The sequence below is a fragment of the Convolutriloba macropyga genome, chromosome 10 (genome assembly GCF_964194025.1).
Source record: "Convolutriloba macropyga chromosome 10, txConMacr16.3, whole genome shotgun sequence".
Classification (NCBI taxonomy): Eukaryota; Metazoa; Xenacoelomorpha; order Acoela; family Convolutidae; genus Convolutriloba; species Convolutriloba macropyga.
Genome location: NC_134477.1, coordinates 26,651,495 through 26,664,637, shown reverse-complemented (window position 1 = coordinate 26,664,637; position 13,143 = coordinate 26,651,495). Strand labels below are relative to the sequence as shown.

General features: G+C 35.4%; 1 protein-coding gene across 1 annotated transcript in view; it reads right to left on the bottom strand.

The window, feature by feature from the left end:
• The window catches only part of LOC142348392 (UPF0193 protein EVG1 homolog), a 34,569-nt gene extending 22,713 nt beyond the window's left edge, over positions 1-11,856 (bottom strand). The window contains exons 1-3 of the mRNA XM_075399725.1: positions 11,712-11,856; positions 11,575-11,637; positions 11,282-11,387 (exon numbers count right to left, since the gene is read on the bottom strand). Of these exons, the coding sequence (XP_075255840.1) occupies positions 11,282-11,387; positions 11,575-11,637; positions 11,712-11,808 (266 nt within the window). The 5' untranslated portion in view covers positions 11,809-11,856. The remainder of the gene's footprint in view (positions 1-11,281; positions 11,388-11,574; positions 11,638-11,711) is intronic.
• Between the last annotated feature and the right edge of the window lie 1,287 nt (positions 11,857-13,143).

The following is a 13,143-nucleotide window of genomic DNA, read 5'->3' as shown; positions in this document are numbered from 1 at the left end:
TAATGTGCGTACGCACATAATGTTCCGACACTGATCATCCACATTCTTGACTTAAATGGCTACCAAATGAGGGCCAGAGAGAAAACTTTCAAAAACATATACATCGTTCAAAAAACAACCAACAGAATTTAATAATGCCACGCTAGACGGTCGATAAAAGTTGATGATAATAGGACTACAAGTAAGGACAAAAATAAAAACCAAATAGCAAACATTATTTACGACCGAAACTCGATGTCGATAATAAAGAAATTGTAAAATCAAACTCGCATCAGCAAACATCTCTAAATAAAACATTTTAACCTGCACTTCATCAGAAAAGATATGAGACCTGTCGTACCCTAATGCGACTGGTTAAAAGGTCGTTCCTAATGCCACTGGTTAAAAAGAACAAAGAAACTCAAAAATATGTTTTTATTTTTGAAAACACTTAATTTCAGAGTTATTAAGGTCATTAGATATCAACTGAAAACAATAAAATGTTCATTAATATCTCAATTGGAAGCAATTGAGACATGTCATTATCTAATGTTCATTTACTCAAAATTCCAGCCAATGGGACCAATGATTAACAATATAAATTAAAAAGAAAACAAATCCTTTAAACTGTACAAACATTTTAGGAAATCTGGTAGTAACAGCAGTATTAAAGCCCAGCAGCAAATATTTGAAGCTAAAACCGTTATAAAGAAAAAAATATACCTCACTGGAACTGGGTTGTAACCTGTGCTTACAGAGACTGAGCTTTAAACCGACCAAAAAACTAGTTAAAAATGAAGCTCAAAAACGCAAATATGGTTTTGAAAACAAATGCTTTCAAAAGTTATAACACTTTAGATTTCAACAAAAAGCGCTGGATAGGCTGCAATGCCTCTGGAAGCCAATTGGGCCTGTTAATAATGAGACTAAGTCATGACCCCACAAAATAACAACAACTACATGAAGCCAGAACTTCAAACAATAATACATCAAACTGGTCAAGGCACTATAATTATAGGATGTTACCCGCTAGAACTGTAAATCATCACTTCCTACTCATCTTGACATCGACGAGTCGTCATTATAAAAAGGACTACATAGACATGACAACAAAAAGAAACCTTAAAATTGAACAGTACGGAAAAACTTTCATGAAACTAAATGGTCGAAGCAATCAGTCAACGTATAATCAAGCGCGAAACAAAATTAGTTGAGACTTCGAATTAGTGAGATTCAGTTACATGGCGACGAAAATGAAAGCAAAAAAAAAGACAGATAAAAAATTTTGTTGGGTCTTGTTTATTGTAAATATTATCTGTCATTAATTGAGCCCTGATTTGAAAATCTTGTCAGTAATTTGCATAAAACATTTCCATAGCGGAAATATTTTGAAAAAGGTCGCGTCCCATTAAAATCTAAAAACTCTTTTATCGTAAGGATCCATGTTAAGATCAAGATTAGCCCAGATATTGCTGCGCGTCTAACAAAACACTCAATTGTTCAAATGGTTGTGAAACAGATCTGTTTTTAAAACAAAATTTTTCAGTTTGTCGAAAATATTGCATTTTGTATAATTATCGTTTAAAAAAAACTGGCAAAATTAAAATTCTAGATGACTCCTAAAGCCAGCGGGAGTACAACCAGCTCTTTTTGAGCTTGAAAAGAATATGGCCAGTTTTAAGGTATCTACTTCCAGCAAATTTAATGCAAGTGGGCTTAAAAAATCAACTTTGGTCCCATTTTTGACAAAAAGGTCAGAACTTTGAAAAATTTAGCATTAATTCTAGCCAAAAAAACTCGGATCGAACAGTTCAGCAACCCTCCTCTATCTTTAGAGATGAAATCAATCAACACTACAGTTAACATTTTGAACATATTTTTGCAAAATTGACAAAAATTTGGTCGAAAATAACGAAAATGTGAAAAAAAAAGATGAATTACGTCTAATAATTACAAAATTTTAAGCCTCGATAACTCCCTATCAAAATCGAAAATTGAAAAAATCTTTTTAATTCCATATTCTACGCTGGAGGGGCCTTCTAATGATACTACTCACAACTCTCTACAAAGATTATATCGATCGGCAAAATTGTCTGGAAAAAAAACCAGTTGAGTATATAGTTCCTCCCCCCCCCAAAAAAAAAAGTGGGTCGGAACAAAAAGACTACGACTCAACAAAGAGCGACCTGATTACTTTATCTCAGTTACATAAACTCATTGCCCGATTTGAAACAATGATAAAAAGTTTCTTTTAGTAGTCACTTACTTAGAAGTTTTCATCAAAATTTCCCCGACAATTATCGTTGTCGCACTCTTCCTGTGCAGTTGAAAACGGAAAACACCATATACAAAAAATTGATGGAAAAACTCAATATTTTCAGATTTCAAACTATAAAATACTATTCAAAAAACAGACTAGCTCATTCAATTATCACATCTCACTGTTTAGATTTAAAAAAATGAAATCCAGGTTTTCAAATCTATTTACTCAATTGGATATCGATCGATATATTGGACTGGTGTATTCAACTAATATCGAAACATCCGCTTTTGGACTGCATAAACGTGAAGCACATGTCGCCAACTACAATGATGAAGGCAGCGTCGATAAAATTTGGCCTCGTCAAAATGTTTCCTGAGAAATTTAATTAAAAAATTGTTCTGAAAACTGTAATGAAATAACAATTTTGCATCAAATATCTATACAATTATTTAGGCTTCAAATTTCAATAGCTTTTTCACTAAAATCAAGAAAAACTATTTTCACAAAAGACGCTATTCGTTAGGTACGAAAAAATAATACTGAGAACGATGCTGAAAGTTTAATAACGTTCAAATTTTATTTGTGCTGCCCTCGTAGACCGAAGAGCGCCCAGGTGAACTTTGATGACTTGAAGAGAAGTTTTTTCAAATAAGTTAAAACATAATCCACTAATGCCGGTCGAATTGCTCTCAAACGACTGCCGAGCAGTTGGTTGTCAGTAGCTAGCCACTGTTCAAACTCAAAGAATCGCGCTTCTCACTATGATTTTATGTCTCCAAACAGTTTCGAAGAATAGAATACTTAGTCTAGTCAGCCAAAAGGCTCTAAGAGCCCTTAATACCCTCCGGACGTTAACCGTTTAACCCGTTTTCGAGGATGAAAGTGTCAGATTCGGTCCAGCAAAAAATTGCAAAAAAAACCACAAAACTAATATATAATTGCAACAAACTCCTTTCGAAAGCAATTAATTTCAATATCCGCATATATATACAAACCTTCGATTCATAAAAAACTATAATTACATCCGAATAGCATGAAGGAATATATAACACTTACCCTTCAGTATATAATTAATGCAGAGAAAGAGAGAAAGAAGGAGTTCTTATGATTACGTTCAATATAAACAGTGCAATATAAGTTTAAAAACAAGGTGATGTTCTCACTAAAAACTCAGGCAAAAGCTATGCACCCACTAAAAACCGCTCAGCCGTCGCTCGTGATCAATGGTAGAATATGAACTTTGTTTGGTTTACTTTTTCGCAGCGACCGACACCCTATGAGGCAGAGGAAGCTAGGCTGATCTTATTCTAAATGGCGGACATCGGCGCATGGTTCCTTGCATCTGTCGCTTAGATGTGATCTGTTTGGAACATTTGCTGCCATAGGTCCAGCACCTATAGTGCAAGCAAATACTAGCGAGTTGAATGCGCTAAGCTATACTTCAATCAAACATTGTTATTCTCTCTTTAAGAATCGGAAAATTTAAAAGAATCTGGCAAGCTTTTCCGACAATACTTTGGCATATTTTGGGCATATACGTTGTGGCGTATTTCGTGTAGTAGGCTGGCAACGGAATCGAATGTCATTGTTGCTTTGGCGCAATGCAGATTTGCTGGATTTTTTACCCCGAGCACATTTGATGGATACATTTGTAGGTTCCATCCATACCTTAGACATATGCAATCTGAACTCTAGTTTGCTATGATTTGTTTCAATCTCCTTAGATCTGGCGACATAAAAACAAATCCAGGGCCAGTTTTGTCTCAAACTCAGACCCAAAATATACTTCAAAAAGGCGCAAAAAATAAAAACTTCTTTGCCTGAATTGCCAGAGCATCTCTAAAAAAAACTTTTTACTTGAAACAGATGATAACAACATATACCAACTGTATTTTTTTGCTTCACGGAGACCTGGTTAACGAAAACTGAGGAGGAAAATTTCTGCAATCCTCTCTTAGACGATTATGTATGCTTGCTCAACGACAGGTTAGCATCGATGTCTGACAATAGGAAAAGGGGGAGGAGTTATGGCACTAGTTCCAAAACATCTGTCGCCAAAAATAAGGCATGATCTAAACAAATTTAGCCCACAGTTTGAATCGATCTGGATAACTCTCACCATCGCAAATAAAAAACAAGTATTACTAAATATTTCTTACTGCCCAAATAAAAAACAATCTAGCTTGTTTTCGAATGAATTAGCTTTAAACCTTGACTATGCTACCACTGAAAATAAGCAGATAATTGTGACAGGCAATTTCAACATTGATTTTTAATAAAGAGAGAACGAGAAAAACTGTGTACAGTAACTACACCTTATGGACTACAGGTTCAGAATAACAAAGAACCAACAAGAATCTCCAACGACTCAAAAACTCGAAGCTTAATTGATTATCTCATAAGTGAACCCAGCTTATTCGAAAAAGTTTTCGCTTGTGATACTAACCTAAAAAGTGACCATTTTGGTATTTTAGGTATTTTTAACTGCTATGCAAAAACAGAACAACTCCGATTAATTAAATATATTCATGACAAGAGCAACTATAAAAAATCAAGCAACCAAACATCTGTACGGGACTTAAATTGGTCACTTTTATATAACAACAACTTAACCCATATCAAATGGTTGAAGTTTTTGATTATCTTCTAGCGCAAGTACTAAATCACCATTCGCCTCTCAAAAATTGCTATATACGAAACAATAAAAACAATTTTAAATTGCCTGATAAATGGCTAACTAGAAAAACTAAGTCTCTTAAAATTTCCAGAGACAAATTTTAAACGACGAAAATTACAGAACATTTTTAAACTAAAGCAAGATGTTTTAAAAAATGTTTTAAAATGTTTTAAAACAAATGATTTCAACAAATTTTACACAGATCCCATTGAAGCTGCGGCAACGGATAGGCAAAAGTGGCAACTGATAAATGAAATACGGATTCAGAGAATAACGCAAACGGACATTAAATGTTTGAGAAACGTTTTCGGAGACTACATAACGGAGATTATAAAAATGGCAAGCCTTCTTAATTTTACGATTTTCTCAACTTGGCCAATACAAAGTACCAAAAGTTTACAGGGGCCTTAGAGAGAAAAACAACCCTTCAAAACGAACATTCAGTTTCCGCTTTGTCACATAAGGAATGTCACGACGCCTTACGTCATCTCAAGGTAAGTAAAATACAAGGCCCTTCATCAATACCAGCATGGGCACTTAAAGATGCAGCTCGGAACTTGGTCCACATCTGTCATTCATAATAAACAAAACATTCTATCGGATCCAGTTGAACTCACAAGAGGAGTTCCTCAAGGAACGGTCCTTGGTCCACTGCTGTTCAATTTATACATAAATGACATGCATAAAAACCTTAACGAAACAGAGCTTATTCAATATGCAGAAGACACAATCGTTCTCACATCCAATACCTCAATCAAAGATGGCAAAAAAAATTAGAAATGGAAACACAAAAGTTAATTACCTTTTTCCAATCAAATGAGTTAAGTCTCAATGCCTTCAAAACAGAGTTCATAGTCTTTAGCAAAACAAAACGAAGGCCCTTCATCGATACCAACATGGGCACTTAAAGATGCAGCGTCGGAACTTGGTCCACATCTGTCATTCATAATAAATCAATCCATCAAAGAACTAAATTTTCCAAAATCTTTAAGGAAAGCCAATGTAATACCACTTTTCGAAAAAGGGACACAAAAGATCCAGACAACTATAGACCAATTTCACTCACACCATGTATATCAAAAATTTTTGAAACTGTTCTCAGAGATCAAATTGTAGATTACTTATGGAGTGAAAAGCTGATCACCAAAATGCAATATGGATTTAGAAAAAGATTTTCGACCACAGATGCAATCACGTACTGCACTGAGTTTATACAATCAGAAACTGATAAAAATAAATATGTATCTGCTGCCCTACTGGATTTATCCAAGTCTTTTGACTCTATAAACCACAAAAATCTGGATGAAAAGTTAGATATGTTAGGTTTTAATACATCGTCCAGGCTATTAATCAAAAATTTTCTGTCTCATCGCGAGCAGCAAGTAAAAATACAAAATATTCTATCGGATCCAGTTGAACTCGCAATAGGAGTTCCTCAAGGAACGGTCCTTGGTCCACTGCTGTTCAATTTATACATAAATGACATGCATAAAAACCTTGACAACGAAACAGAGCTTATTCATTATGCAGAAGACACAATCGTTCTCACATCCAATACCTCAATCGAAGATGGCAAAAAAAATTTAGAAATGGAAACACAAAAGTTAATTACCTTTTTCCAATCAAATGAGTTAAGTCTCAATGCCTTCAAAACAGAGTTCATAGCCTTTAGCAAAACAAAACGAACTGCCAATACACAAATGGTTGTTGACAATGTAGTCATTGATGAAAAAGAGGATCAAATACTTAGGCGTCCACATTGATAGATTATTAACTTTCTAAGAAGAAACAAAACACATACTAAAAAAATGGCTGCCGGTATTAAGACTATTTATACAATAAGAAGAACAATTCCAGAAAATATGAAAAAACTCATTCTCAACGCATTAGTGTTGAGTCACATACATTATTCAGCAACTATCATTCAGTCTATCAACCAAAATCTTGTTCTAACACTGGACAGACAACTTAATTGGGCAGTTAAAGCTAGCTTCTTTAAGAAAAAGTTTGATTCATCTAGAGATCTGAAACTAGAGCATAAAATTCTACCTATGCATTAATTTTTGAAATTAAAGCGAATTAATTATATCTGGAAGATTAAAACCAACCAAATACCAGCATTTGATAAAAGCAGTGGCCGTGAACTTAAAACCTGGAAAATTAACAAAAATGAAAGAACTGGACTCGAGTATTGGGGCTATAAATTCAAGAGCTCAAAACTAGAAAATTTATTCGCTAGAAAGCTTTACAGGACTGGAATTCTTTACCTTGTCGCTTAAGAAAAAACGAAAATAAAAAAAAAATTCAAAAAACAAATCTTTAATCATATTTTTGAGGAATTTAAAGGAGACCCTTGCATGCAGTTATCGGATTGTTTTTCTCGGAAACATGTAAGGTTTAAAAACTAACTTTTCTTGGGTTCCAATTCGAATAAATAATTTTTTTTTTCAGTAATGACATTGCTATTATTATTGATACTTTGCACTGCCATTTTGTTTTGCGCAATCTACTTATTTGTTTTTGCAAAGCAATAATGGATTGAATTCAGTATTCTTTTTTAATGATCAAAGTGGTATTTTGACAGCCGAACAGCACTTAGCGAATTTGATTAACCTTTTTCATAAGCTATTGATGTTTTTATGATTCAAATGATTTTCCTAAAAAATCGCTTCTGGTTTTCAGATGACTTTTTTCTGATTCGACCTCACTGACTTGGAACAAGTTAAAAACCATGTTAGAGTCTATGTTCTAAAAATCTTAAAATCGTATAGTCAGTAAGACAGTGCAAACAAACATTTCATCAAAGGTCAACATTCAAAAGTAAATATGAAAATATGGACATTGATAATCACTTGTGAAGATTTTCGAACGTTCGCATGCGTTGCAACTGCTTTCTAGGATGCGCATCAAAACTTCCAATTTCATCTCTGGAAAGAACGGCATAAATATGGACTAAAGAATGCACTCGAGAAATCAAGTTATATTGCATATAAATTTGTTTGACCAGGTACCCCCCTATATCTTTTCTCCAGTCTCTTACGTTTTGTGTCCCCCAGCCCTTAGTGGGTGCATATTATTTGCACCCTCCCCAAAGAGGCACGTAACATTTTTTACAATGATTTACTATATTAAGAGAGAGAACACTATATTATCGTATAGGGATATCTGACGTTATCAGGTACCGTTAAAAACTAGAAACATACCCGGCAGATTGCCTGAAAATAGCCGCCGTTGATTCCAATAAGCATGATTGGGATTGAAAGAATAGAAGATATTGAAAAAAAAAAAGATTTTTGTACAAAAACATTTTTTAAGTCCGATTTATTTTGATGGCATTTCGTAGTTGAACATAACGTACTTGTGTTTCTTAGAGAGAGGCTACAGGGGCTACTATCAATACCAATAAGCATTAGAGATGGTGACTAAGACTTATAGGAACGACGTTCAAATAGCGGGCATCTAAAATTGGGCTTTATGGGTTTATCCCGTTTCTACTACTGACTTAATTTTTTATACTGACTCTGTTCATTTTGAATTGCTTTGCTGAGCAACTGCTGTTCATAATCACTTTTAGCAGAATGAGAGAAGAGAGAAACTAGCCTAGAGAAGTCAAAAAGATATCACGCAAAATGTTGAAAAAGCGGCAAAATGAGGTAAAGCAGAACATTTTTTTATTCGACGAAGTATAAAAAAAAGGAGCGCTATAATAGCCGGCTGAGAAGATGAGGGCGGCTATTAATAAATCTTTTTAAGTCTCTAATTTTATCTCATTTAGATTTTAGTGCATTTTTTTCATCCATTTTGACCATCTTATTCTATTGACAGAATTAACAAACAGATAAAATGGGGCATAAAAGTTTGTTTTATGAAAACCAAATACGATACTGCCAGAGATCTACTTCTGTAGACTAAAATTCTTCCAGCAGAGCTCCAAATAACACGGGTGTCATTAAACAGGTTTTTCAACATTCTCCAACAAACAAGAAATCGCTCCAAAAAATATTTCCGATTTTTGGAAAACCTGCCAATTATTGTACACAAACGAACCCATAACCTTTTCTTAGAACAAAAATGTAAGTCAAAATGGAATAATGGTTCAATTGTTCGTAACTTTATTCGAAAATGGAACACATTTCCAATTACAATTAGAAAAGAAACGTCGAAGAGCAAATTTAAAAAAGTTACAGCGAAACGCTTAAACGACACGAAAGAGTTCCAATAGACAAAATGGTTGCAGGATTCAAACATATTTTTTATTAAACTATTTTAAGAAAACCGAACCTTAAATTGTTATGAATTAGAAAACAATAATGTTTGATTAAAAAATTTATAACATGTAACATTAACCAAGAGGTAATTTTAATTTACATGTTTCAGATTTTATAAAAATCTAAATATAGAATAAATGTATACAATTTATGCAGACACGAAAAATTGTTTTTAATGAGGTTTAACTGGAACAGGTTATTTGAAGCAAAAATCACGCCCTGTGCTAGCTTGTTGAATGGAAACTGCTGTCGACTCGGCTATCAGATATTTTTAATCGACTTTTAAACTCCTGTAACTTAAAACTTGTATCTCGCATGTACAATGGTACTGCGTTCCACTTCAACGATATAAGATTAAAGAATGGCTTAGAAGATGATGAAACGGAGGGAATATTCCCCAGGAACAAAATTCGGTTGGTCTGTTTGATAAAACATAATTTAAGCTGTTGTTTAAAGGCTCTTTTCATAATTCTACTTTATTATTATTAGGACGTTCACAGAAATGCGAGAAATCTCCCTTTCGTATTTAGAGTTATAGGTCATTATTTCAGATAACTCTTAAAGTTCTCGGTGATGTGCGACAGCAATCACAAGCAGATGAACGTCCAAGAGCATCTGTCTGTTTCGCCCTGCAGGCTCGCTTAATTTAACAAAAGTTGAAATCAAGTTTAATCGTTAAGCTGTCTTGTAGAAAAAAGTCCAGCGGACTTCCCGTTTTATTTTGGGTAAAACGAAAGAATTGCTTGACCTTCTGTCTGATTTGAGATTTCTAAGTAATTAGTATAAAAATATCGTACCTGCCTATGCCAATTTTTGATAAGTGGAAAAGATCGGATAATACTAAAAAAACCCAAGAGGTGACACATAAAGATACATTAGCCTTTCTTTATATTGGTACTTAGATTGGGAATTATCCACTTCGTAGTTTTTCTGTGTGAAGTTTCTAAATTCCTGCGGACTGTTTTTGATGGCATGTAACAATTGGAAGCAAAAGTGACAATCGGAATGAGCGTACTTTTCACTAGATTTATTTGGCCGAGATTGAATTTGATGGAAAAATTTGTTGGAACGTTCAATTCTGGCTTCAATGTGCTGGCTCGAAGATAAATCACTTTGCACAGTAAGTCCAAGATCTTCAACGGACTTTTCATACTGCAGGATTGATTAACCCAGATGAACTTGCATCTTTGGCGCGTTATTAAAACAAATAAATTGGTATTTAAGATTAAAATTCATGTTGTTTTCATAACTCCATTGGTAAATTGAATCCAAGTCGAGTTGAGCTCGCTAGCAGTCGCCCAAATTTTCTTTACCAAAAGCTTTCAGTCACCCAAAAGCTGTAAATTATCAGCAAACGTAAACAGTACAATGAAAAACAACGTTCGGTAGATCGTTAATTTTTTGAACGTCAATTAAGAGAAAGCCCCTCCCCTAAAAGGGTAGTCGGTCAACTCGGGGGCAGCAAGTCAACTCCTATGTGTATTTATAAGTCCTGACAGTAGTCAAAAATTGAAGCACCAGATGCAAAAGATAATGAAATTAAAGCATCAGAATTATAATCAATATAGATATGGTAAAAGGCAATTAAAGTGTAATATGTCGTGATTTTGAATCAAGATTAGAAAAAATATAAAGCATTTAGCACAACAGCCTCCCTTCCTCTACAATAGTTCCTATTTACGCTTCTACTGCAGGGCGCCGGAGGCAGATTATGGAGCTACGCGAAAGAGCGAAACTTAATTTTGTCCTTATTTTATTAATATAAGGAATAGCGGGTGCCCAATATGGCGAAGTACCAGCTGATGACTCTGAACAACCTTGTTTCGCCTATTCCTTAGGTAACTTTCTATGAGCTTCAGTTGTCCACCTACCCCAATTTTTGATAGCTTGAAGAGGTAAACCGTGGTCTATCTTGTCGAAAGCGTTAGAAAAGTCAAAGACTTAGAAGACACGTGTTGTATAACGGGCGGGTGCATAAAACATAGGGGGGGGGGGGGGGCACAGGCGGAAAAAATCCCTTATCTTATTTAGAATCCTGTGCTACGCTGTGATGGTTTTTAACGTTTGCTAACTAACAGGTGGAAAATGACTTACGATAAGGTGTGTTGCTTTCTCGGTGCTCTCAACGAAGATGCGCTTTTGGCTTTTGAATTATTTTCACTTGAAGTTGGATTGCACGAAGGGGGTAATGAGTTCCCATCTAAATAAAAATGCAATCTATTGAATTTGGTCCATTTTCTTTAGCGGCCCAAAGTCAATATATAATGATATTTTCAACAAATAATTTACGGCTGCAGATCTGTAATCTGCGATTAGTGTTGAAACGTTTCCTGCCAAAATATTGCAAAAAGTCAGCAAAAAAAGTAGTTCGGTGTAAACAATTTGACCTCTCACAGATTCCTGAAGCTTTCTTTGCTGGAAGTTGGTTAGTTTCGACTCGTTCATCATAGCTGAAAAATGACGAAAATCAGATGAAACAATATCAGCAGCAAGATTTTTGTTCGAAAATTGACTGCACACTAACTCTTCAATAGGTTTTTAGTTTCAGCGCTATAGTTAACTTTCGGCGCGTCAAAGATGTTTCCACCGGCCGATACACCACGATAAGGCTTCTCGGACATCCTGCTTTCTGCTAATGGACCATGAACAATTAATTTATCACAAGAAAAATATCTGAAAAATTGTGCAAATAAAAGTATCGGGTCTTTCCTCATTATAGCCCCTTCCACATTACCCATTATGGTATATTATTAGCTCTAAAAGAGTTACAGTGCCTTGTCTTTCAAATTAAATACGATGCAGTGATGTTTCTGTTTATATTGATAGCTTGAATGACGCAGCTCTAAAAGTGCTATAGTGCCTTGTCCCTAAAATCATATACGATGCAGTGATGTCTCATAGTGGGGGATCACTACTCATTCATTGGATTGTCCTACGCGGCTTAAGAGCAAAACTCATTCAAAACTCTGAAACTGTATATTTTTATTTCAAGGCAACGAACTGATGAACTGAAGGGTAAAAACCCTTGGCTGTGCCCTAAAGTCTCGACTACACTAAGTGGTGATATCCATCTAAATCCGGGTCATTTTTCTCACATTCGTGAATCGGACAAGCGGGCTTGCAAAAATCTTAACATTTTCCTCTTCAATGCACGCAGTTTAAAAAACAAATATAATTTTTAAACTGAAGTTCTGACATCAATTTAACTCAAAACATAATAGTGATCCTAACTGGGACCCAATCGAGCGGGACCCAATCGAGCGGATCTACCGCCCAAAATTGGGTCCCTATTCCTCAGCAACCGGTGAAACCTATAAAAGAAATAATCCTAGAAGCATCTGCCGAACAGAAAAGAGAACAGGAGGAAGAAAGTAGACGAAGGAAGAACATTGTAATTCACAGAGCACCGGAAGACAACCAACAGGGAGAAGAAGAGAGACTCAAAGAAGACGACGAACTAGTTGACTCATTACTGTGCGAGATTGAACTACCAGACTTACGAGCCTTGGTAAGAAACCCACCCAAGATGACCCAAATGCAAAAGATAGACCACTGATGGTAACATTCGAGACAGAGGAAGAGGTTGCAAAAGTTCTACAGAATTTGACTAAACTGAAGGGGAAGGAAAAACGACTCGTCAACCTGAGAGTTTCTCCAGACCGAAGTATGAAGGATCGAGAAATTGTCCGAGAACTAGTACAGAGGGCAAAAAACCTGACAGCAAACGAAACAGGAGACTACGTGCACCTCGTCCGAGGGAAAACCATAATAAGAGTCAGAGCCAGAAAAAAACATACAGACGGAACCTCGAACTCTGGTTCAGCAACGTGGACACACTAAGTGCCCAGAAGACATCAGAACTTAGGATACAAATTGAGGGATCAACAGTCAAACCGGACATTATCCTGTTATCAGAGGCAAAACCACAGAACTCAACTCTACGGGGACCCATTATG